Source organism: Seriola aureovittata, chromosome 9 (assembly GCF_021018895.1).
Source record: "Seriola aureovittata isolate HTS-2021-v1 ecotype China chromosome 9, ASM2101889v1, whole genome shotgun sequence".
Taxonomy (NCBI): Eukaryota; Metazoa; Chordata; class Actinopteri; order Carangiformes; family Carangidae; genus Seriola; species Seriola aureovittata.
The window spans coordinates 1,120,369-1,142,779 of NC_079372.1; the positions used below are offsets into that span (position 1 = coordinate 1,120,369).

Genomic DNA, 22,411 nt, shown 5'->3' on the forward strand with positions numbered 1-22,411 from the left:
CTTCCATGGTCACACTGCTTCTCTGTCCTCTGGGAGAGCAGCGTGAACCCCATGGCTCACACACACACACACACACACACACACACACACACACACGCACACACACACACACACACACACACACACACACACAACTGTGTGGGGGATGGACCTCATTGGCAAAGTGGCAGAAACAGATGCAGGCAACATGTATATATGTGTGATAATGGACTATTTGGTCAGAGGCATTTGCCCTACCTTGTACAACAGCTGCACATGTGGCAGACTGTATGGTGAAGTTTCTTTATCATTTCAGTGCCCCAAAAAGGATCCTCACCGACCAGGGACAAGAATTTGTGAATGAGGTTTGTTAAATGTCACAGCATGTTGCTATATACACACTAGTGGCCCACACAATCACTGGTGATAGTTCCCACCTGCACGCCTGGACTGAACTCCCCAGACTGAAACAACTAAACAGCCAAATCAATCATCATCTTCCTGTCCAAAATGCATCTCCCAAACACAAGTTGTGCCGAACATACCCACCACAATACGTCAGCCAAAACCTGTGCACCTTCAAACAAAACCCTAGAGGTTCTAATGTTCCTGTTTTGGCTGGCAAGTGCAACCTCTTACTGTGTTGTCTCCAGAGCATTTGGCATCCCACATTCTACAGTGAATGATACCATCCACAGAATTGCACACAAAATCATCAGCCTCAAAAACAGGGACATCTTCTTTCCTTCACCTGATAATCTTCAGATAACTGCTGCTGGCTTTGAATGTCTGGCTGGATCTTTAGCATTCTCCAGGGTTTTGGGCAGCATTGATGGCTCCCATGTAAGGATCAAGCCCCCAAGTGCAGATGCTCAGGGCTATTTTAACAAGAAATGATTTTATTCTGTTCAAATGCAAGCCGTGTGTGACCACCAGTGTCAGTTCTTGGACATATTTGTGGGATACCCAGGCTCTGTCCATGACACCAAAGTTCTTAAAATTAGTGCTCTGTCCACAGATTGTACCCACCTGAAGCTTTTCCAGTATAGGGGAAGGTGGATATCCTTGCATTTCGCAACCTATTGCACTCATCACACCTTACAGGGAGCCAGTGAGGAGTGCAGATGCAGCAAGGTTTAACAGGCACCATGCAAAAGCCCGTTCTATGATTGAGAGGGCATTTGGCATCATGAAGACCAGGTGGCCATCCATATTTTTCAAGGCTCTGGAAATGAACCCTGCTTTTGCAGTTAAGATTGTTGCTTATTGTGCCATTCTGCACAATTTCTGGCTCAGAAATGGAGACACACTTGAGCCTGTGGAAGAGGCACTGGGCCCAGATGACGGAGGTGGTCAGCTTCAGCCAGATTTTCAGTGTGGGGAACAGCTGCATGGGCGCATCACTGTTCTCTTTCCTCCACCTCTTCAGGACCACGACTGTTATTAAGCAGACACGGTAAAAGTCAGAACTCATCATACGTTTTTTTTGTTCAATAATCATTTCATGTAAATAGTTTAAACTGTTTTAATGAAAACTTTTACTAATAATATATCCTTTAATCTGTACTGAAACAATATTAAACCCATACGTTACAGAAATATTTATGTTAGAATTTCCTTTGTAGATATTAGTTCTTATCAGTCAGCGCTCATGCATTTTTGATCAACAATTTTATTATTAGTGAAAACAAACAAATTTCTTTCTGGTGTTTTTTCTTTTTACATTTTCTCAACGATTTGTTTCAAGCAAAGTTAGCAGTCTCTCCTCCCTGGGTCTTCCTCTGCTCTTTTCTCTTCCCTCTCCAGCAGTTCCAAAATAGGATCACATTGTTACCTTTCTGATTGGCCCTGGCTCCTCTGACCCTGATGACACACTCCCTGCCTCTGGAGTCTGATACCAAAACAGAATGGTTCGCCCCCCCAGGATGAGGCAATGAGGCAATGAGGCATGGAGGCTGAATTAATGGCCTGCCACCTATTGCCTCATATATGAGGGAGAACCATGGAGAATCTAGTGCCACTCCCTGACAGCGGCTTCCTGAGCTCCTGCACCCATTGCAATTAAAATGAATACCTGTAGTGCACAATTCATGATGTAGTGTTCATTTCAAACTCTAGATACACAGAGAGCAGTAACTGTTATATTTCATTCATGTTATTATTACACAGTGTTATAGTTAAATACAATGAATACAAACCATGTATGTCTTTTTTTACCCACTTTTTGGCTGCTCCGGCAGGACTCACCACATCACCAAGTCCCAGCTCTTTTGCATTGTGGGATGTGACAAGTCCACTATATAGGGTATAATAATTCTATAGCACTACAAAATGACAAATTCGTACATCAATAGACACAGGTACCAGGGCCTCTGACACCCAGTCCAATCTTCACTGGGACATAGGTAGCAGGGCCTCTGTTACAGGGACAAAAATGAAGGATGAAGCTCACTCTGGCGTAACATATCTAATGTTAGAGTTTTCTGTTGGACAGATGAAAACACAGTGGTCAAACTCACATTGCTCTCTGCTGCGTGTATACTCCTGAACTCATGCATCACCTACTGACTTCCTCTATGCTGGCGTTAGCTTTAAAGCTTAACCATGTTTAATCAACTTTCTAATACCATTGAAACTCATACACAATATTATAAACACACATTTCTATTTTTACCAGTTTAACTTCTCTCTTTCACAGGTTTACAGGTAATTAATGATTTAGCTGTAAAATGCTCATTTCCAAATGTCCTCACAGGTAAGTATTCAACATCTCATTAACTTCCCTTTTTAAACCTCTATGAAATATACTTACATAAACTAACTTAACAGTATTATTTAATCAAAGTAACAGTCACTATAATTATCCTTTTCAATGTAGTCTCTGAAACTGTAGTACTGTACACTGAGCATTTCACAAGATGACATACAGTTCATGCAATTACTGAACGAAAGAATACATCAGAATATGGATGGTCACCTGGAAATACCTCTCCTCTTTAAGACACGCCCACAACTGCCAGAAAATTAGCAGCTGGCTCTAAGTGCAGCTGAATAACCTGAAATGGAAACTTGAGAAAAATCCCAAATTCAAGGATGGCTATGTTCAATTTATGGAAGGTCCATCACACAAGAAAGCCAGAGAAAATTAGGGTTGTGTTTGACTGCTCTGCTAAGTATGATGGCATGGCGCTGAACAATCACTTACTAACTGGACCTGATCTCACAAATGCTCAGACAGTTGTGCTCTACAGCTTCTGCAAGCATCCAGTCGCAGCCATCTGTGATTTAGAAAAAATGTTCCACAGGTTCCATGTAAGGAAAGAAGAAAGGGATTACTTGTGGTTCCTTTGTTGTGAAATTGGGGATACAGATTCAGAGCCATAAGAATATCACATGACGGTCCATCTTTTTGGAGCAGCATCCTCTCCTGGCTGCACCAATTGCGGAACGAAGTACTTGGCAAGCCAAAATGAAAAAGAGTATCCATCAACTTCATCAGAAAGAACTTCTACATTGATGATGGCCTCATCAGTGTATAATCTGCATTCACAGCCATCAAACTGGTAAGAGAAGCACAAATTGTGTGTGAAAAAGGGAGATAGACAAAGTGCTGGCAGACATTCCCTGCCAAGAGTGTGTTGTGTACCTGGACGATATCCTTGTTCATGGTGAGTCCTTCGAGTCAGCTCTCAGGGCCCTCAGCTCAGGTTTCTGCTGGAAAGGGTGGCAGCAGCAGGACTGAAACTACACCCCCAGAAGTGCTGCTTTTTGAGGCATGACGTCACATTCCTACAGTGTCAGCACAATGAATCAGAAGGAGCAAATAGTTAGGGACTGGCCAACCCTCAGCTCTGTGCAGGACCTGAAAGGTTTTCTGGGCCTAGCCTACTACTACGGAAAGATGGTGAGGGGTTTCTCCTGCATTGCTGCACCCCTTTCCCCACCTGCTGCAAAAGGGGGGCACTTTCTCGTGGACACAGGAGTGGCAGGCAGAATTCACCTCACTGTGGAAAGCCCTTGTGGAGGCTCCAGTTTCCAGTTCTTTCCCCACCTGACCCCACTCTGCCTTTTGTTCTTGACACAGATGCCAGTAGTGTCAGCTCAGGCGGAGAGGGAGTGCTGGCATTCCACAGCAGGACATTCAATAAGGCCGGATGTCGTTATTGTGTCACCCGTCAGGAGCTGCTCGCTGTGGTCAGTGCCATTAGCCATTTCAAATATTACCTGGGCAGCCTCCACTTCACAGTGAGGACTGACCACTCTGCCTTGCAGTGGCTCATGTCTTTCAGAGAGCCAGAAGGCCAGCTGGCATGCTGGCTCGAGGAGCTACAGATATATGACTTCACTGTGTTCCACAGACCAGGGGCTCACCATAGAAATGCTAATGTGCTCTCCCACTGCCCCTACAATGCTGATGGCTGTCACTATTGTGAGAGGAAAGAGGCTCAGGAGGGAGAGTGGTTGCAACCAGATGTGAAATGTGCAGTTGTGGGCCAAGATGGGCTAACAACCAGCCATGCACTGGCAGCGGTGGATGCTGCAGAGTGGAGGCATAAACAGGAGGAGGACGTCGACATCAAACCTGTGCTCACGTTGGTGGTGACACAGCAACGGTCCCCATGGGAGAAGGTTGCCATGTTTTCTTGAGCCACAAAGGGACTCTGGTCGATGTTTGAAGCCCTATCCCTCTATGTTGGGTTGCTGCAAAGGGATTGGAAAGAACCAGCTACAGGGGAGAGATGGTGGCAGGTGGTGGTGCCCAGGACCTTGGGTGAGATATTGCTCCAGGCAGTACATAGAGCTCCAGGGTGCCAACCTGCAGGAGACACCTGGAGAGAGTGGGGATTGATGTTCTCGGGCGGAGGGGATGTTTAGTAGATTTGGAGTACCCAAAGTCATTCACACTGACCAGGGCAGAAACTTGAGTCCTGTGTGTTCGCAGTCATGTGTGAAAAACTGGGGTCCCACAAGACTCGCACTACACCCCTCCACCCAGTGACGAGCTGGTCGAGAAATTTAACCGCACACTAGCACAACAACTGGCCATGGTGACTGCTAAACACCAATGGGACTGTGATAACCATGTCCCCCTTGCGTTGAGTTGTAGCACTATTTCCTCATAATTCAACAGTCTCCCACAGTAGATGAATCAGTAATAAATAATCCTTAGTTGCAGCCGAGTCCCTGCCAGTCTGTCTTCTGTTGGATCACTGTTCTGACCAGCAGTTGTGTTCCAAAGTCAGTCTGTGTAATGACCATCAGAAGCAGCGGCAGATGAAGAGCAGAGTGGCTGTGACATATGTCTCCCATTGTAATAAAAATATCAATACTTGCAGCTCCAATTTGTTTTTTTATGTGGCACCCATCATAATCTGACACCCCACCCCCCGCACCAGTGGGAGAGGGAACCTTCAGTGTAGTGCCACAGAAAATATTACAGCCAGTGTTGTGCCTGGACGCGTTTTAGCGAACGCTGAACTGAACGAATCAGTTTACAAATGATGAACTTCATCGAGAGTGAACGCCGCTCACGTTTTACGACAGTTAAAGCTCACGTTTTACGACAGTTTTACGGCACACTGCATAACGTCTCCATAGCCACAGTCCAGTTTAGTGGTCCAGACGGTACCGACTCAACTACTACTGATAACGCCAGTTGAAGCAGTTATATGAACAAACAAGTGAAGACTCAGACGGATTATATTTATATACGGATTGTTGGTCTGAGATTCTTCAGTGGTGTACAGTAAGTCATTTAGTTTGGGAGTGGCAATGATATGGGGCTGGTGATGGATGGGTTGAAGGAGGTTCTAAAAAAAATAGCGGCCTTTATTTATTAAAAAAAAAAACTACTAGTTCATTTTTTGAACTGTGAACTTAGTTCAAAATTTTATGAACTATGGACATGAACTAGTTCATTTTAATCCGTATGAACTAAACTTTAAACTAGTTATTTTAAGTATGAACTGGCACAACACTAATTACAGCCCTGATGTTTACTGCTCAGTACTTTTATTATGCAAAAATCGCATTTTGAGTGATGAAGTGAGTGCTGTAGAGAAGATGACATAATGCTTTTATTCTGAAAAAGTCTTACCGGATGCGTCTTCTCCCTGATGAAACCATGGATGTAATAACACAAACACAGCTCGGTGATACATGTAGCAGTGGTGGACAGACTGACCTCTCACTACAACTGTTGTAAGTACATCATTCAATCATCAGTGCCAAGGCCTGTGTGTTAAATTTATCTTTAAACAGCATTAAAATGCCAACAGCTGACTCTGAAAACCTGTGTTGTTCATGGAAGCTAATCAAGCTGCTTGCTAGGTTGGTAACGCTAGCTTAAATATGTCAGCATCGTAAATGAACATGGAATAATTGAACTGTGAAGTATGTCGTTTATTTAACTTGTAGTTGAACGCCGCAGGTTTGTGAGTTAGGTCCCTCACGGTGCTTGTGACGCCAGATTAAATTTAATACAGAACCTCCACGTGCAAATCAGTGTTGGAGTTGCAGATATATTTGTTTCTATCATAGAGACCAACAGTGAATCTGGACCCCCCCACCCCTGACTCTGCTCGCCGGTGGATACAACGGGAAACACCATAAAGAGAAATACCTTCTGCTCTGAAGACACTCAATCACAGCTGCAGAGGAAGCCCCTCAGTTATTGGTTGAAAGCTGGGATTGTCTTCCAGCTGCTCTTCCAGAGACAGTGAACACCTCCACCTGCAGTATGAGCGAATTAACAGACTTTCTCAGAGGCCAAATAGTTGGTGCCCAGGTGGCAGGTCTGTCTGTCAGAGAAACTGCCCAGTTATGTGATGTGTCAGGTCGCACTGTCCTCAAAGTCATGAGTGTTTACAACATGCACGGAGACATGGCATTAGCAAAGAAGAACAGCAGGCGCAAGCCAAAGAGTAAAACGAAGAGGGCAAAAGCTGCAGTTACTGAAGGAGCTGCTACCGGGAAACCACTGTCTGACTCTGAGAAGGACACACCAAGACCTGAAGAGAGCGAGACACCTGCGTCTCAGACCAGAGACAAGGAATAACGCTTCAGACTTTCTGTTACATCTAGACTGATTCATGTTTGCGTAAAACCACAGCATGCTTTCTTTTAGCCCACAATTTTACTTACTTTGAAGAAGTTTCATTTATGTATTTAGGTTTAAAACATTTTTTGTCAGAATTGAAAATGTAGATAGGATAGATAGATAGATTCTTTACTGTCATTGCTTCAAAATACACAACGAGATCAAGTTTGGCAGCATTTATTAAAAAAATCATTAAAATATATAAGTATATAATAAAATAAGATATGCATTGGATATAACGAAACTGTCAATATTGCACAGTTATAGCAGGAACAGTTCATGAGGCAATGTACATTAGTTTAAACCAGTGCTTTTCTCTGTGATGGTGCAGCTAGCAAAAGTTTTTGTCCAACTTGTTGTTGAAGGGGAAACACTAATGGAAAATAATATGATGTCGTGGTAATTTTTTCCTTTAACTGAGAAAGAATTGAGGATGAGGAGAAGCCTGGAAGGGGGTGAGAATGACTCAGAGAGAAGTAAAGGTGTTAAAGTCAACCTGTTTTGTTAATTCAAAATCACAAAAATGTTTCTGTGTTTGTGTTATTGATGGATGTGTATTGTGCAATGATTTCAATAAGAGAAAACTTTTTCTTCTCCTCTGTTTCTGTCTTCCATCCTTTTCCTGTGTTGAATCACTGTTCTCACCAGGTGTGTAAACATGTTCTGTGACCATCAGACGTAGCAAAAGATAAAGAATGGAGTGACCTTAAAAACAGCCTTGAGAGTTGTAGCACTATTTCCTCCTAATTCAACAGTCTCCCACAGTAGATGAATCAGTAATAAATAATCCTTAGTTGCAGCTTAGTCCCTGGCAGTCTGTCTTCTGTTGGATCACTGTTTAGTCAATCTGTGTAATGACCATCAGAAGCCGTGGCAGATGAAGAGCAGAGTGACTGTGACAAATGTAAAGCTGTTTCTTTATAACTGATAAGTCTCCCATTCGTAATTATTCAATAATAAATATCAATACTTGCAGCTCTAATTTGTTTTTTTATGTGGTGTCATAGTCTGACACCCCACCCCAGCCTGCACCAGTGGGAGAGGGAACCTTCAGAGTAGTGCCACAGAAAATATTACAGCAATGATGTTTACTGCTCAGTTCTTTTACTATTCAAAAATCGCCATTTCAGTGATGAAGTGAGCTCTGTGGAGCAGATGACATAACGCTTTTATTCTGAAAAAATCTTACCGGATGCGTGTTCTCCCTGATGAAACACAAACACAGCTCGGTGATAACATGTAGCAGTGGTGGACAGACTGACCTCTCACTACAACTGTTGTAAGTACATCACTCAGTCATCAGTGCTAATGCGTGTGTGTTAAATTTCTCTTTAAACAACATTAAAATGCCAACAGCTGACTCTGAAAACCTGTGTTGTTCATGGAAGCTAATCAAGCAGCTTGCTACCTGGCTAGGCTAAATTACAGCATCGAAAATGAACGTGGCATCAAGTTGTCAACAAAAACCTAACCTAAGGCTAATGAGTGCGTTCTCTAAACGTGTGTTAAACAGGGGGTGGGGATGGGGGGATTGGACATCAGTATACACTGTTAATTGTTAATTGTAACAGTGAAAAAATTAGAAGTTTTACCCAGAGGTAATGGTGTTATATCTGCTGTTAATCGTTAATTGTTATAGTGTAAATAATCATACTAATACCCATAGATACTAGTGTTATCAATACAAATAAATAATAATGATAATAATGATAATAATGAGTGTTGTAGTGGCAGATCTGGATTCTGCTGCTCCAAAAACACATACCTGTAGAATGAGGACAGAGAGGAGAAGCACAAACTACGGGAAAGAACAAATACAAAGTTGGCATGAAGTAGTACAATATAAATTGAGATAGTGCTCAGCGCATCATGGGAATCCCCCAGCAGTCTAGGTCTATAGCAGCATAACTAATTAAGATAATTTACCTTAGCATATACCTATATGCTAAGGTAAATAAGGTAAAAGGTGTTGGCGTTTGAAACATTAATTTGATTTTTTTTCTAATTGCATCTTTTTCTATCCTGTATAGGATAGAATGCAGCTCAGCCGTTGATCAGTGGATCTTTCCTGACCCTGGATCTCTCTGCCCATGCGTACACAATAATGGAAACACTATATGACAGAGGGCTCTGGATCTCCTAGTTGCAGTCATTACAGAGCCTGCTACCTGTTGGCTCCAAAAAAACACTTTTAATAGAAGTGTTCAAAGCAATATGAGTGACTTAACAGAGTTTGAAAGATGCCAAATAGTTGCTGCACGACTTTCTGGTGCATCTGTCACAAAAACTGCACAGCTCTTTAATGTGGCCAGGGGAACAGTCTCCAGAGTTATGACTGTATATATCAAACATGGAAGAACAGCATCAGCAAAGAAGAACAGTGGGCGCAAGTCAAAGCTCACCGAAAAGGACAGACAGACACTTCTCAGGATAGTTGATGAACACCCTGAGTACACAGCCTCTAAGATAACCTCCGAGTTGAACAGACACCTGTCTCACACCGTGTCAGTAAAAACTGTTCGACGCGAGCTTCACAAAGCTGGTATTTTTAGAGGAGCAGCCAATCGGAAATCAGAGACTGAGACTGATGGAAAGAACACTAAACCTGAATGTGACACACAAAACCCCAGTGAAGAGAGCACAAGACCCGAAATGCAAACTGATGTCAAAGAGTGTGGTACACAACAGCCTGTGGGAGACAAAATAATATCTGAACCCCAGGTTTGTGTGGAAGAGTCCAACACAGAAAAATCTGAAGATAGGATACAACCTGAGCTCATGTCAGCAAAGAAGAGCACAGCACACAAGCCTGGCGAAGAAAGCACAGGAGCTGAACCTCAGACCAGGGGAAAGTAATTACATGTCTGATGTGTTGTACTTCAGCCTCTCTACAGCATCTAGATTGATCATGTGAGGGGAAAACCACAGAATGCCTTCATCCCTTAATGTCTCCAACTATGAGATATGCTCATGGATTTTTAATAACATTTGAGTTTCTAGATTTGATTATTTATTTGGCATGAATGCATCATAGTGCAGTATTGAGGTTTTTACATTTTTCCTGGTTTAAAAGCAAACATTATGACTTCACTTTAGACTGTTGTGAAATAGCCAAAATAATCGACCACAGCTCTACTGCAGATGTTTAACAGTATTTTATGTCATCGTTTAATGTGAAACACTCAAGTCTGTAAACAGAACCAATTGCAAAATTCAGGGTTCGTTTTCTAATTTGTAGACCAATGTCATACTGAGATGGCACTGCTATTTTTCACCATATCTGATTATGTGAGTGGTACTGTAAAGCAAAGCCTTTTTGAGGTTATACGTATCAGAACTTGTGTAATGGTTTGAAACCAAGTTGTAACTACAATCCCGTAAGAGCCTTAAAATATACAGTAGTTCCTCTGCTGCCTCAAAAAGTCATACTGCATTGAAGTCAACATAAAGCCCTCTGTTCACAGTTGAAAACCTTCATATTGTGTCTTCTAACAGGCTTTGGTATTCAAAAACACAATATATCATGTTTAATTATGGCGATATTAAGGCTTGAAGAGAAGTGTGTGTTTTGAGGCTTGTTTCAAGGGTTTCTCTAGATTTCAGAACGCACCTTCAGAAAACTGGGAGAGTGCAGATGTGGAACTTCTGTCTACCTTTTATAAAAAGTAAAATGCGTCATTCATCTGTACATATTTATTTTGCTGCAGTAGTATGATGATAACTGATGACTCCACCATCATGTATTGAATCTAAATGATCAAATCCCCACCAAGCTTTTCTTTGTCTACTAAGTTTATCACATTTGTATAGCTTGCATGTACATAGCTGTTGCAGGGGTGGGAGTGGGACGCAGCGCATCAGACAGCACATGTGATGATTGTACCGCATATTTAAACAATACACTAAAAACTATTAAAGGTGTCTGTACTTTCAAAACCACATCAGCTAACAAATATATGCTGTGTAATACACCATGCACTCGCTAAGTATATCTTTTTCAAAGGGTGAATACTAACAAGTGGTTTCAAATGATTTCATAAAATCCTGCTGAATCTTGTTTGAGAACTCTTGAGCCAGAGAGTTGTTCCTGTGTTTGTATGAGCATTCAATAAATCATACAGCTATAATTACCATCCACTGCAGTCCTGCAGCAGCTTCCTTGTAAACAACCTTCCTCTTTAGGTCCAATGAACTGTGGTTTAAAATGATGATGTGTTCCTGTGGGGGTCTATGGGCACTGCACAAGTGACTGGTTTGAAATAACATGTTCCCATGAACCGTATGAATTGTAACATAACATCACTCTGTAAATGGGTCTGTTGTGAATAGAGTTCCATCACATGTATTCAAGTGACTGAGGTCTTAATGATTCTAATATTTTATCCACTCCATTTATATCATTTATCTCAGTATAATACATTGCAGTTCAATCGCACCACCTGCCTCCAGAAATAACCATAAAGTTGATGAACACCTGTCTCAAAGAGTTTCAACAAAAACTGACCATTAACCTTCATGAATGTTGGATTTATTGCAGGGCTGTTTGTTTTACACACCATTAGTTTTAGCTAATATCCTGTAACTGGGTTTAAGTTATCTCTAGATAAACAGCTCTTTTATTGTGGGATCCTGTATAATGTGGCGGTTTTTTTTTTTTTTTTTTTTTTTTTTAAACACACGGTTTAACAAATCTGTCATATTTTCACATTGGCTGCGCATGCGCGTCACACAATGCTGCACCAATAACGGACCAGGAAGTACAACGCCGATGTAAACAGCCGTGAAAGCTGTTGTGACTCTCTACAAGATGGTGTACGTGTCTAATGGTGAGTGGTTTCTGCTGTTTTCAACTGTTTTCTCATTAAGAATGAATATTTAGCCGTCTTATAAATATACTCGAACATTATAGTTTAAAACACACCACACCAACAGGAGTGTGTGAGAACAGCAGCCTTTTTTACTTAGCAAACTAGCTTGTTAGCTAGCCTAGCCCGGCTGGATTTACGTGGTAGGAAGAACTGCTGAATTGATCCTGCGAGTCTGCTATAGGAGGGCATCTACTACTGTTCTCCTCATATAAATTCACTGTTAACTGTAGTAGTTTATTCACTGAACGTCGTGTTGACTTGCTGTTTTCTCTCACTGGTGGCCTGTGTGCACTGATTGCCAGTTAAAGACGGAATAGAAGGATTTCTATGAGCTGGTAAACTAAGGAGGAATGTGCACACACACTCGGTTATAGATGAAACTAACACCACACTCTGTCATCCACCAACTGACACCTGCCTCCATCAGGTCAGGTCCTGGACAGCAGGACCCAGTCACCGTGGAGACTGTCGTTACTGGTCGATCTCTTCTGGGGAGCAGTGGAGTTTATCGGCCTGTTGTAAGTCCATCAAACCAAAAGGCCAACTTATTAGCAACAGTGGATATGTGACCTTTTAAACAATGTAATCCACACGTCAGTGAAGTGTTAGAAACTATTAAGAATTAAGTGTTTTACGAGGTTCATTTATAGGTTTATAATTTTGGTGACTGTTGTGTTGTCAAGTCATAATATATATGCTGTAAGTCAGCATCCTGAATGATGAGGAGCCACATACAGTATCATTGTATTTCCTCTGTCTGATATTGTTAATAATAAAACTGATGGAAAGTTGTGGAACAGTACGAAACGTACATCAGTGGCTCTGTTAGGCACAGCGCTGCCTGGAGCTAAATGTTAAAGTCAACGTGTTGATGTTTAGCAGACATAATGTTAACCAACTTGATTTAGTGCATTAACATTGTAACATCTGGCATTTCTCTGATGGTCACGGGGATACAAGTATTTTCATGTTTTTGTCACCACAACACTGTCGTCTCTCATCTTCTTTGTCCTCTCCCAGCTTTAGGACATTGGTCCACCCGGACCTGACAAGGGAGGGAAACAGTGGGTCGTCACGCTTCACTGATGGCAGAGGGTAGGTCCCTGGGGCACAGTCATTTCTCTCTCTCTCTCTCTCTCTCTCTCTCTCTCTCTCTTACACATACACACATTTCCCTCTGTCCTGAACAATCAAGGTAATGTAATCTGATGGTCAGAGTCATACTCTCTGTGGTGGCATGTACCTGTCAGACAGGTAGGAACTAGCTAAGGGCTTTCTTTGGAATGGGGTATCATGTTTAACTGAAAGGAAAAAAGCTGCTGTATATTGTGCAAGCAGCTTTGTCTAATGCAGGGGTCTCCGACAGGTGGTTCCCAAGCTCCCAGTGGCTCCCCCTGTTTCAGAGCAGATCACCCAAAGGCTCTGAGAGCATAGTCTGTGTGATATAAGACATGAGGAGCTCTCAGAGTAAAAAAGGATGGAGACCCCTGCTGTAGTGTCTGTTCCTAGTTGTGTTGTGATTTCAGATGCATATATAAAACCTTGTTATAAAAAAAGTGATAATAAAAAAAAAACTGGTTATTATAAGCTCATTTAAAGATAGTTGAGAATCCATGGAAAGTCCTGAGAGCTGCAGAGTTAAACTTATCCAGTACTGAAGTTTACTCATAACTGCACAGTAGTGAGTTGACTGCAGTGTCTGTTTCAAATGACAAAAACAATTAAAAGGAATTAATTATTACCTCTTCAAGACTTATAAAGCCTAATTTAATTTCAGACCATTGTACCTGCTCATAATTCTCATCTGTTGCTTGCTCTTGCAGTCCTCCTGGTCCCCCTGGTGGTAGAAGGCGGATGGGAAGAGTAACCCACAATGCAGGTCCTAATGCTCCACCAATGGGTGGAGGAGGATGAGGAAGGTGGGAAATATTTTTTTTCTGAATTAAATGATGCTCCTTGTTATCTCTTACCTTCTATTTCTGGAGCCTGTACCACAAACAGGCTCCACAATATCTGGTTGAAGAAGTGAAGTTGTTGAGAATGTGAACATTTTATTTCATAAATTGTTTAATTGCCCGACATGATGTGAATACATTACTTCAATGTGTAACCCCAACTTCTTCAGGTAAACGCCTACACATCCAGTGTAGGCGTGGGGCTCAGCCTGTCCGTTTGCTAACATAAAGAGAGATGGCGATGTCACGGTGCTGAAGCCCCTCCACCTCGGCTGCCGCTGCCACAAGCAGTTCCTTGACGCCTTTCTGGGAATTCTTACTTGTAGGGGCCAGAATGGCTGATACAGCAGTCAGCTGCATCATTTCCTCCCTGTTCCTGCTTCTGTCCTTCCACAGTAGTTTCTTAGAGATGTGCATCACTGACATCTCAGTGATGGTAATCCCTCCAGTGAATCATTATTTTAGATTGTCTGTGTTTTGTATCCTTCCGTTTGAATAAAAATGTACCCTGTTATAACATATTACTGAGTTTGTCTTGTTCTGTTGTTTTCACTCTTGGTAACTCTTCTCTATGTAGAGCCGGACAATACTGACAAAATGAGATGGCATACCTTTGACTCTGTATTGATGTGAAGATACAGTGTTGTACAATGTTAAATCTAAGGAGAGGGTGATTTAGTGTCTGAAAATAATGTGAATAAAGAGTAGTGCTTTAAGACTCAACTGCGCTGAGTTACTGGGTTTGGGTTGTACCATAGACCTCTGTGTTCAAATTCAATATGCCCATAATTTCAAGAAAGGTGAATTTTTTTTGTTCCAATCAAATGCAACTATTGTGAATCTGTGTGACAGGTTTATTTACACAGCTCTCCATTACCATGAGGCAGTCAATTTACATATTTACAAACTTAACATGTTAACTCACTTTCCCATTAAAGGCTGTTCAAAAGTTACAAAACAATCACACAACAACCAGCAAACAACTACAAAGAACGAACCTTTGGTGTTAGCAGTGACACAATCAATATACTTTCCCATCATGCACACAGATGTTTAACCTCTGCGTCTGGCAAAACGCTTTCAGTCAAGACGGGTTTTTATCGTTTTTCTGGCTGTTTAACTTTGGAGCAAATTATTCCTTTTCCATGCGCCGGTGTCCGTCTCTACGTGTGTCACTGTTTGTTTGTCAAAACGAGTTTGGCTCCACCCCTCACCAGACGAAGGCAGCTCTCTCACGGAGCATTCGGACACCAAAGCGCTGCCACTCCCTCTGGTGGATCCACATCTCCTGGGTGGTGTCCAGACATGCCAGCACTGCTCCACCCTTCCACGATATCAGGCGAGGGTCCATGTCCTGGAATCAATGCACATCAATGTGAAGTATTGTTCCACCAGTCTGTCCAGGACATATGAACAGTGTGCTGCTCTGCCTGGATTGCATATCTATAACTTATTCTAAGACTGTACAATGAATTCCAGGTTACCTTTGGCCGTGTGATCACTTCCACATTGTCTACCAGCCTCCTGAAGGAGGGGGGCATCTTGTTGATTATGCGGTGCAGCAGAAACTCCTGAGCACCGTGAAATATGAGCCCCCCGCCCACGACCAGGATGGAACTGTACATCTTTCGTTTAGTTTCGTCTGATGCTGTAAACAAAAAAAAATCAGATGAGGTAAAACAAGATTGATCCTCATTCTTTATTTTATGCTTCCTTGTCAATTAAATAAAAATGGTACTGTATAAAAGATGATTATATGTTTTATACGGTATTTTTTATTTTGCTTACAGTTGAGTGCAAAAGTTACTTTGAAATGACAAAAACACTAAAACAAAGAAATTAATTTTCCTCAACTTAATATTTAATGCATGTTCAGTTATTACAAATGTTCAAAGATTGTATAAAAAGTAAGTGATAGTGAAATAATGAAAATGAAATCAGTCAAAAAGTTTGCATCCCCCTTTATGAAATCTTCTCCAATACTTTGTATGTCTCCCTTTGCCTTTCTAACCCCACACTTCCATAAACGCTTTGAGGGAATAATATTTAAATCATTATGAAAGGCTAGTTTGAAGAGGAATTGTTCAATAGATGTAGATTCTTTTGATGTTTCACCCAAGGTCTGAGGGGGATACTAACTTTTGCACTCAACTATAATTCCTCAGTACTTTTTGAGTGCTGCTGTTTTTCCCTGTCGACCACTTGGTCCTTTCTTCACCCTCTGTCCGTCCTCACCACAGCAGTCGATGCTATGCAGAATAGCCTTATCCAGGCCCAGTGCTTTGCTCTCAAACTGGCTCATGATTGCAGTCTTCCTGGAGAGGTGAGCAGACAGAGGCTCATCTACCTCTCCCGTCCCCATCAGGCACTCCCCCTGGGCAGGCCCAAGCTCCATCTCCCCCTGCATCCCTCCTCCACTGCCACCACTCCCACAGCCCCTTGGCAGGTCAGAGAGCTCTCCAATCCCTCCCTGACCGCTCATCTCACCATCCAGAGCTCCACCTGGTCTGGACACGGCCTTACGCTCTGCAGCAGATTTGGACGACTGTTGGAGAGACAATGGAAGACTAAGATAAAGAAGGACAGGAAGCAGAGAGAGAGAGAGTGTGTGTGTGTGTGTGTTACCTGGTCCTGTTTACTCTGTGTGGCCAGCAGGTAGTGTTCATCATGAGGATCCTCTGTGTCACCCTGTGAACGGTACTGGAGTGATGTCATCTTCTGACCTACAATGCCAAATGTGGTCGGATAGAAAAGTCCCATGGGTGCCTAACACACACACACACCACACACACACACACACACACACACACACACACACACACACACACACACACACACACAACACACACACACACACACACACACACACACACACACACACACACACACACACACACACACACACACACACACACACACACACACAGAATAATTCTATTCCACAAGCTGGAGACAAAATAATATAAACAGCATTTAAGCTGAGTTTGTAATTACTGTTTAATGTATGTGTAATGCATGTACCTGTAATTTCTCATCCCCAAGTCGAACCTGGTAGAGCAGAGCTGGGGCTTCTGGGAAACGTGTCTGGAATTCATGATCTTGTAGTCCTGATGTGTCCTGTTGAGAACAAGTGCAGGAAAGAGATATTTTGGAATTAATCAGAATAACAGCAGATTTCTCTCTTCCATTCTTGAGAACAACTATAGTCGTTTAACCAGAAACAAACTCATTCAAACTGATGAACATACAAGCCGTGGTTCCCCAACACCCCCTCTAAACAAAAAGACACAGACCCCACCTTCCTAACAAAAACACAAACCTGGTCTAGATGGCAGAATGTCTCTTTGAGTTGTTGCAGTAGCTGACAGTCCAGTCTGCTGGACAGCTGACAGTCTCTGTAGGGTAACCCCGCCCTCTGCAGGAGCCAGAAGAAAGTCCGGGTCACATCTGAGCCCCCGTATGCCAAACACAACCTGTGGATCCCAACAGACAGAAGGGACAGTCAGTGCAATACAGAAGCAAAGTGTTGCAATAAAAGCAGGTGGTCAACACAAATCCACCAGAAAGACATTACATTTATCAAACTCTCACTATTGTGATCTAATGTACAGTATGTCACTGTTCTGGGTTCATGTATAAAGGCATCCATTATCTGCAATTACAACCTGTATAAATACGTTTTTCATGGAGATGAATTAAACAGACCGACCTGGAGTTCCGGTGGGACACTCCGTCCTCCACACAACAGAGACTGGTCTTCTGGTCACCCACATCCACGACACAAGCACTGCTCAACCCGCTGCCAAACGTGGCACACACCGACTCCTGGTGCACAATGATTGCTATAAACACACACACACACACACACACACACACACACACACACACACAATAGGACAGTAGGTGAGTTGAAGGCAAGAGGAAAAAAAGTGTACAGTGTGTGTGTGTATGTATGTATGTGTGTGTGTGTGTGTGTAATACCTGCGAAGCCCATATTAAGCAGCAGCATGTTGACAAGCTCCTTGATATGCTGCCTGTTGTAGATGTTAGGGACCAGTAGGACACATCTGTAATACTGGCAGCCAGTGCAAAAGTAAGCATTAGTGTGAGAAGATTCACCATCAGCATTCTTTGATCTCATTTCCAAGGTTTACAGAGGAGAGTTTTTATAGTTTAAGTCTCTTTAGTTAACTCTGCAGCATGTTTGTGAGTGTTGCTGATTCATCTTTGCTCTTTAACTTACTTTGTCAGATGCTTCTTCCTCTAGATGTGCTTCTACATAACAATAAAGATTCCATATGTATTAATCTTGTACTTTTCTTGTGGTTCTGGCCTGATGATATTTCCACCACTGGTGAGACAGTGCTGAGCCTCAGTCCACTGAGCCGCTCTGGTTTCCCAGTTGCTCAGGAACTGCAGGGAAAAGGAGGAGCTCTTCCAATACACTGAGCCTCGCCTCCATTACAGCAAATAAACTACTTTCATTCCATGTATAATAATTACGGAAGGAGGCAGAGGAATAACTAAACATAAGACAAATCGAGCAGAGAGAGCAGGAGAGAGGGAGGGAGAGAGAGGAGTCATCGGTAACGAGGCTTCATACTAACGACTATGACCAACTCTACAAACAGAGGGAGTTAGACATAAAGACCTGCCTCTAATAAAAGTCTGTTACGTTCTGGAGCTGAAGTAAATAAAGACTTAACTATTACCTAAACAACATCATCATTACAATGAGGAAAGCATATATATTTAAAGCTACAACTAGGCAGCAATGAAACATGGAATGTTTCAAAATGTCTTTGAAGCATAAGTGGGTTCTTGAAAAGGATGTTACTTGAAATAACAAACAGAATTTAACCTTTGGTGGGATATTTTGAGTCAGGGCGAAGGCTGGAGTTAAAAACTACCACTTCAGTCAATTAAAATCAGTTAAAGGGATGTAAACAGTATTTTTACTTTATTTTTATCTGTATATGTATTTTTGTCTGCACGTCGAATAAACGAGTTTGAGAGCGTACAAGTATATGGATAAGAAAATGCATAAGTGTATGTCCCTGTGCAAGGCATAAGTATTTGTGTTTAGATATGTGTAAATGTTTGCAAGATAAAATGTGTCTGGATATGTACTCTTTGATGCAATAACACACTTAAGATAAAATGGGAAGCTTTCTTTTTCTTTTATTTGTTTTTTCTCTCCTAATCTCTGATATCTTTTTGCACTGTTATTGTAATTTTGTATGTAACCCTTTGACCTTTGTGTAGGAAAAGAAAAAGAAAAAAAGACTGAACTATTGTGGATCCAGGTGGAGGCTGTGCTCTGTGAGAGAGACTAAATAAGAATGATAGTCTGTCTTGGGCCCGGTGGTTCATATCAAATCTCTCTCTCTCTCTCTCTCTCTCTCTCTCTCTCTCTCTCTCTCTCTCTCTCTCTCTCTCTCTCTCTCTCTCTCTCTCTCTCTGATATGAGGAGGGGAAGAAGTTTCTCCTACCTTTAAATCTTTGAGGGGGATCTCAAGATGCTTTTGAATGACGTGGCTCCAAATGGTCTCAAGGTCAGCCATGATGGCAGTCAGTGAGCCCCCAGGACCGGGGTGCACATTGAGCTGACCTCTGACTACAGGCCAGTGGATGTTGTAAGAGTCTGATGGATTCACATACAGAGCCTGCATAGTGCCAATATGGAAAAGTGAGTGAAGAGAGAGAGAAGAAAAGTGGATAAATTTCATTTGTAATAAAGGAGAAAGAGACTCATTCAGACGTATGCACTGACCTCCTCTCCCACCAGATGAGGAGGATGGTGGGCTGTGTTGGTCCACTTCACTCTGGAGCTGCTGTCTAGTACTGCTGGACGGATCTGACAGTTATATGCTCTGGCCTGCACACAAACACATAGATTCTTCTATAAGTGTTTGAAGATGCAAGCATGTACCACAAAAGCAACAGAATCCACATTAGGTGCTGATGTAAACACTTGACTAATTGTCTAAACTTTAAATCCCCATCATTCACTGTAGCACCTTTCATACAGGAGTGAATATTTCAGTGTTACATGTGTATGTATGAGCAACAATTCTCTTTTTCATGATACACACACCTGGTCAGCAGAGACAGGAGTCCGCCGCACGCCGTTGGACATCTTCTTGGACCAGATGGCCTGGTCGACCATCTTAAGGCCATTCTGCCTCTGCTCTTTACTCTCTGGTTTCTGAGAGATAGCATAAGGAGAGAATGAGGGAATAGGAAAATGACATAAGTGAGTTAACAGTGGAAGACAGAGATTAAAGGGCTTGATTGTGACTGTATCTGGTCATGAGTGCTTACATTGAGACCTTCTCTCAACAGCCAGGCGTCTTCGTATCTGGGCTGTCCACTCTGCTTGTGTCTGCGTGCTATCACATGAGGGACTGTCACTGGAAGAGTGTCTGTTGCACGGCCAATACGGAGTGTCCTTGAGCCAGGGTGGATGACAACTACAAAATTGCTCTGTATTTGCTGTAAAAGAGGAATATGATCAGAACAAATCTAATCATGTCATGCAAAACAGATAACAGAATACGCTACATAGCCAAAAGTATGTAGAGAACTGAATATGACACTTATACGTATAACTGTTGAACATTGAGTTGTAAAACCACAGGCATTAATATGTTGCTACATAGCCTGGCTGCAGTGACTTGTTCCCATCCAGCCACATTGATGCTGGGTCATAATGCCTGGCACACAGTCTGTGTTCCAGTCCATTCCCCAGCTGTTGTTACTGGGCTGAGGTCAGGACACACACTAAATGTCTCAAATAGCATTGAGATTAAGATTAATCTCAAACTATGACAAATAGCCCAGGACTCAAAAGTACTATGAAAAACCAACATCTGGAAGAACTGTTGTTGCTTTTTACCATGTTACATAAAAGGTAAACTCTTTTCAGCCGGTGGTGAAACAAAGCATCTGAAGGCAGCACTTTGGGCCTATTCACTGGTAATCGTTGAGTGTACCATATACCAAAATAACAGTAAACAGTTTAACCAAAAATGAAAATAATACACTAAAATAAATGTGTCCCCTTTCAAGTAACAACCGCCCAGGAGGGATGTGCTAAAGCTAAATATGTTAATTTATGGATATTTATTATGAACATATGAGCGTCAGACAACAGTCAAAACAACAGACTTTCAGATAACAATAAAAACACTAGACTTTCAAACAACAGCAGAAACACAGACTTCCAGCTCACCTCTTGCAGCGGCTCGGGGATGGCCGGAGGAGCGATGGGTCTTTTCACCCCGCGCTGTTGCTCCTTCTCTTTCTCTTTCTCCCGCTCCTTTTCTTTCTCCTTCCCGCTGTCCTGCTCTTTCTCAGCCTGGGTCATGGTCACCTCTTCATTCAAACATTCACAAATAATCCGTTGTGACCTTCCGTTTGTGAAGTACCTATGAAAACCGCCACGAGCGAGGACCTTCTACCTTGAATCAAACGATATTTCTGTAGCACATTCTACTTCCGCGTTTGGTCACATGATAAAAAAAAAACCCCTGCGATTTCTATTGGTCCAAAAAGTACCAAAGTAGATTGGTGGTGAGCTCACTGGATCCGTATAAACGCTGCCTCATCAAAATAACGTTTTATAAGCTCTTGGTTGCATTACATTACCTGCAGCAGATGTGTGAAGTTGTCGTAACTTCGTAAATGACAAAGAACAAGCACTTAGGAATCTCAAGGCACAGACTGACACACCACCCAGTGTCTCTGGACTCAGCCACTCAGGACAAAGTCTTAGTCTTAGGGTACATACTGTAGCTGGGCTGGTGTGTGAAGAACTTAAGAGAAACTGCCTTTTTTTTTTTTCTTAGCACAATTTAAATGTCAACGTTATTAGTACTTAAGAACCCCCCCCACACACACACACACACACACACACACAGTACTGAGTCTATAGAGGAGTTGTGTCATGTTGGCAACACATCAATCATCATAGCGTCATAGACACCTTGTCATTATTAGGACTTTGCATTTTATCAAAGGTTATATGTGCTTAAGGCACATATAAAAAATGCCAAATAAAATATATTTCCTTTGCTCTGCTGTGAATCCTATGATATATGCTATTTGGAATATTGTCCATATAAATCTTGAATGAGTTTGAGGAGGATATACTAATCACTTTAACTGAAACTCATTCAGAGATACAACAAAATGTTTGTATGTTTAACACATTCACATTTTCTATATGCTCCAAACAGAGAAGCTATGGTCAACCTAAAACTGAAGCCTTTCTACAACAGTTTACTGGTGTAGCCATCACACACACACACAGCTGATATAAAAATGATAAAACCTTTTATGATTTATGTGAACATGCGGAAGAGTCACACTGACATTTGAGTGTTTTCATGCTGAAACCATCATGTCATGAATGCTGTACAAATACTGTAGTGTGTGTGTTTCAACATGTAAATATTTGAATATATAATCATTGTCAAACATCATCAAATGTTTGCTATTTGGCTAAT

At 42.1% G+C, this 22,411-nt stretch overlaps 2 protein-coding genes and 1 long non-coding RNA gene across 4 annotated transcripts; 2 read left to right on the plus strand and 1 right to left on the minus strand.

The window, feature by feature from the left end:
• The first annotated feature begins 1,306 nt into the window (after positions 1 to 1,306).
• LOC130175245 (uncharacterized) lies at positions 1,307 to 11,213 on the plus strand. Its single transcript, XR_008828716.1, has 5 exons — positions 1,307 to 1,435; positions 1,786 to 5,725; positions 6,071 to 6,180; positions 6,520 to 8,357; positions 9,109 to 11,213. It is a non-coding gene; the product is annotated as an uncharacterized LOC130175245 (long non-coding RNA).
• A 584-nt stretch (positions 11,214 to 11,797) lies between these two features.
• Positions 11,798 to 14,422, plus strand: selenok (selenoprotein K). Its single transcript, XM_056385782.1, has 5 exons — positions 11,798 to 11,904; positions 12,374 to 12,464; positions 12,967 to 13,041; positions 13,770 to 13,865; positions 14,072 to 14,422. The coding sequence occupies exons 1-5, from the start codon at positions 11,886 to 11,888 to the stop codon at positions 14,073 to 14,075; spliced, it is 285 nt and encodes a 94-aa protein (XP_056241757.1). The 5' UTR covers positions 11,798 to 11,885; the 3' UTR covers positions 14,076 to 14,422.
• A 319-nt stretch (positions 14,423 to 14,741) lies between these two features.
• actr8 (actin related protein 8) lies at positions 14,742 to 21,385 on the minus strand. Of its 2 annotated transcripts, XM_056385778.1 has the most exons (13): positions 21,136 to 21,382; positions 20,226 to 20,396; positions 19,999 to 20,109; positions 19,675 to 19,779; positions 19,394 to 19,567; positions 17,883 to 17,976; positions 17,611 to 17,743; positions 17,221 to 17,374; positions 16,923 to 17,018; positions 16,527 to 16,667; positions 16,137 to 16,446; positions 15,386 to 15,549; positions 14,742 to 15,255 (listed from the first exon to the last, which is right to left on the minus strand). In XM_056385778.1, the coding sequence occupies exons 1-13, from the start codon at positions 21,268 to 21,270 to the stop codon at positions 15,112 to 15,114; spliced, it is 1,932 nt and encodes a 643-aa protein (XP_056241753.1). In that variant the 5' UTR covers positions 21,271 to 21,382; the 3' UTR covers positions 14,742 to 15,111. The 2 variants fall into 2 exon arrangements, with proteins under 2 accessions (XP_056241753.1, XP_056241754.1); XM_056385779.1 differs by lacking the exon at positions 14,742 to 15,255 and having other exon boundaries at positions 15,397 to 15,549; positions 16,070 to 16,446; positions 21,136 to 21,385.
• Between the last annotated feature and the right edge of the window lie 1,026 nt (positions 21,386 to 22,411).

Excerpts from the sequence above, each read along its gene's own strand:
- actr8 (XM_056385778.1), bottom strand. The coding sequence starts at position 21,270 with ATGACCCAGGCTGAGAAAGAGCAGGACAGCGGGAAGGAGAAAGAAAAG. Across the intron at positions 19,780-19,998 it reads CTCCTGTCTCTGCTGACCAG|GCCAGAGCATATAACTGTCA; the intron begins GTGTGTGTATCA and ends GTTTGTGTGCAG. Across the intron at positions 15,256-15,385 it reads AAGTGATCACACGGCCAAAG|GACATGGACCCTCGCCTGAT; the intron begins GTAACCTGGAAT and ends CATTGATTCCAG.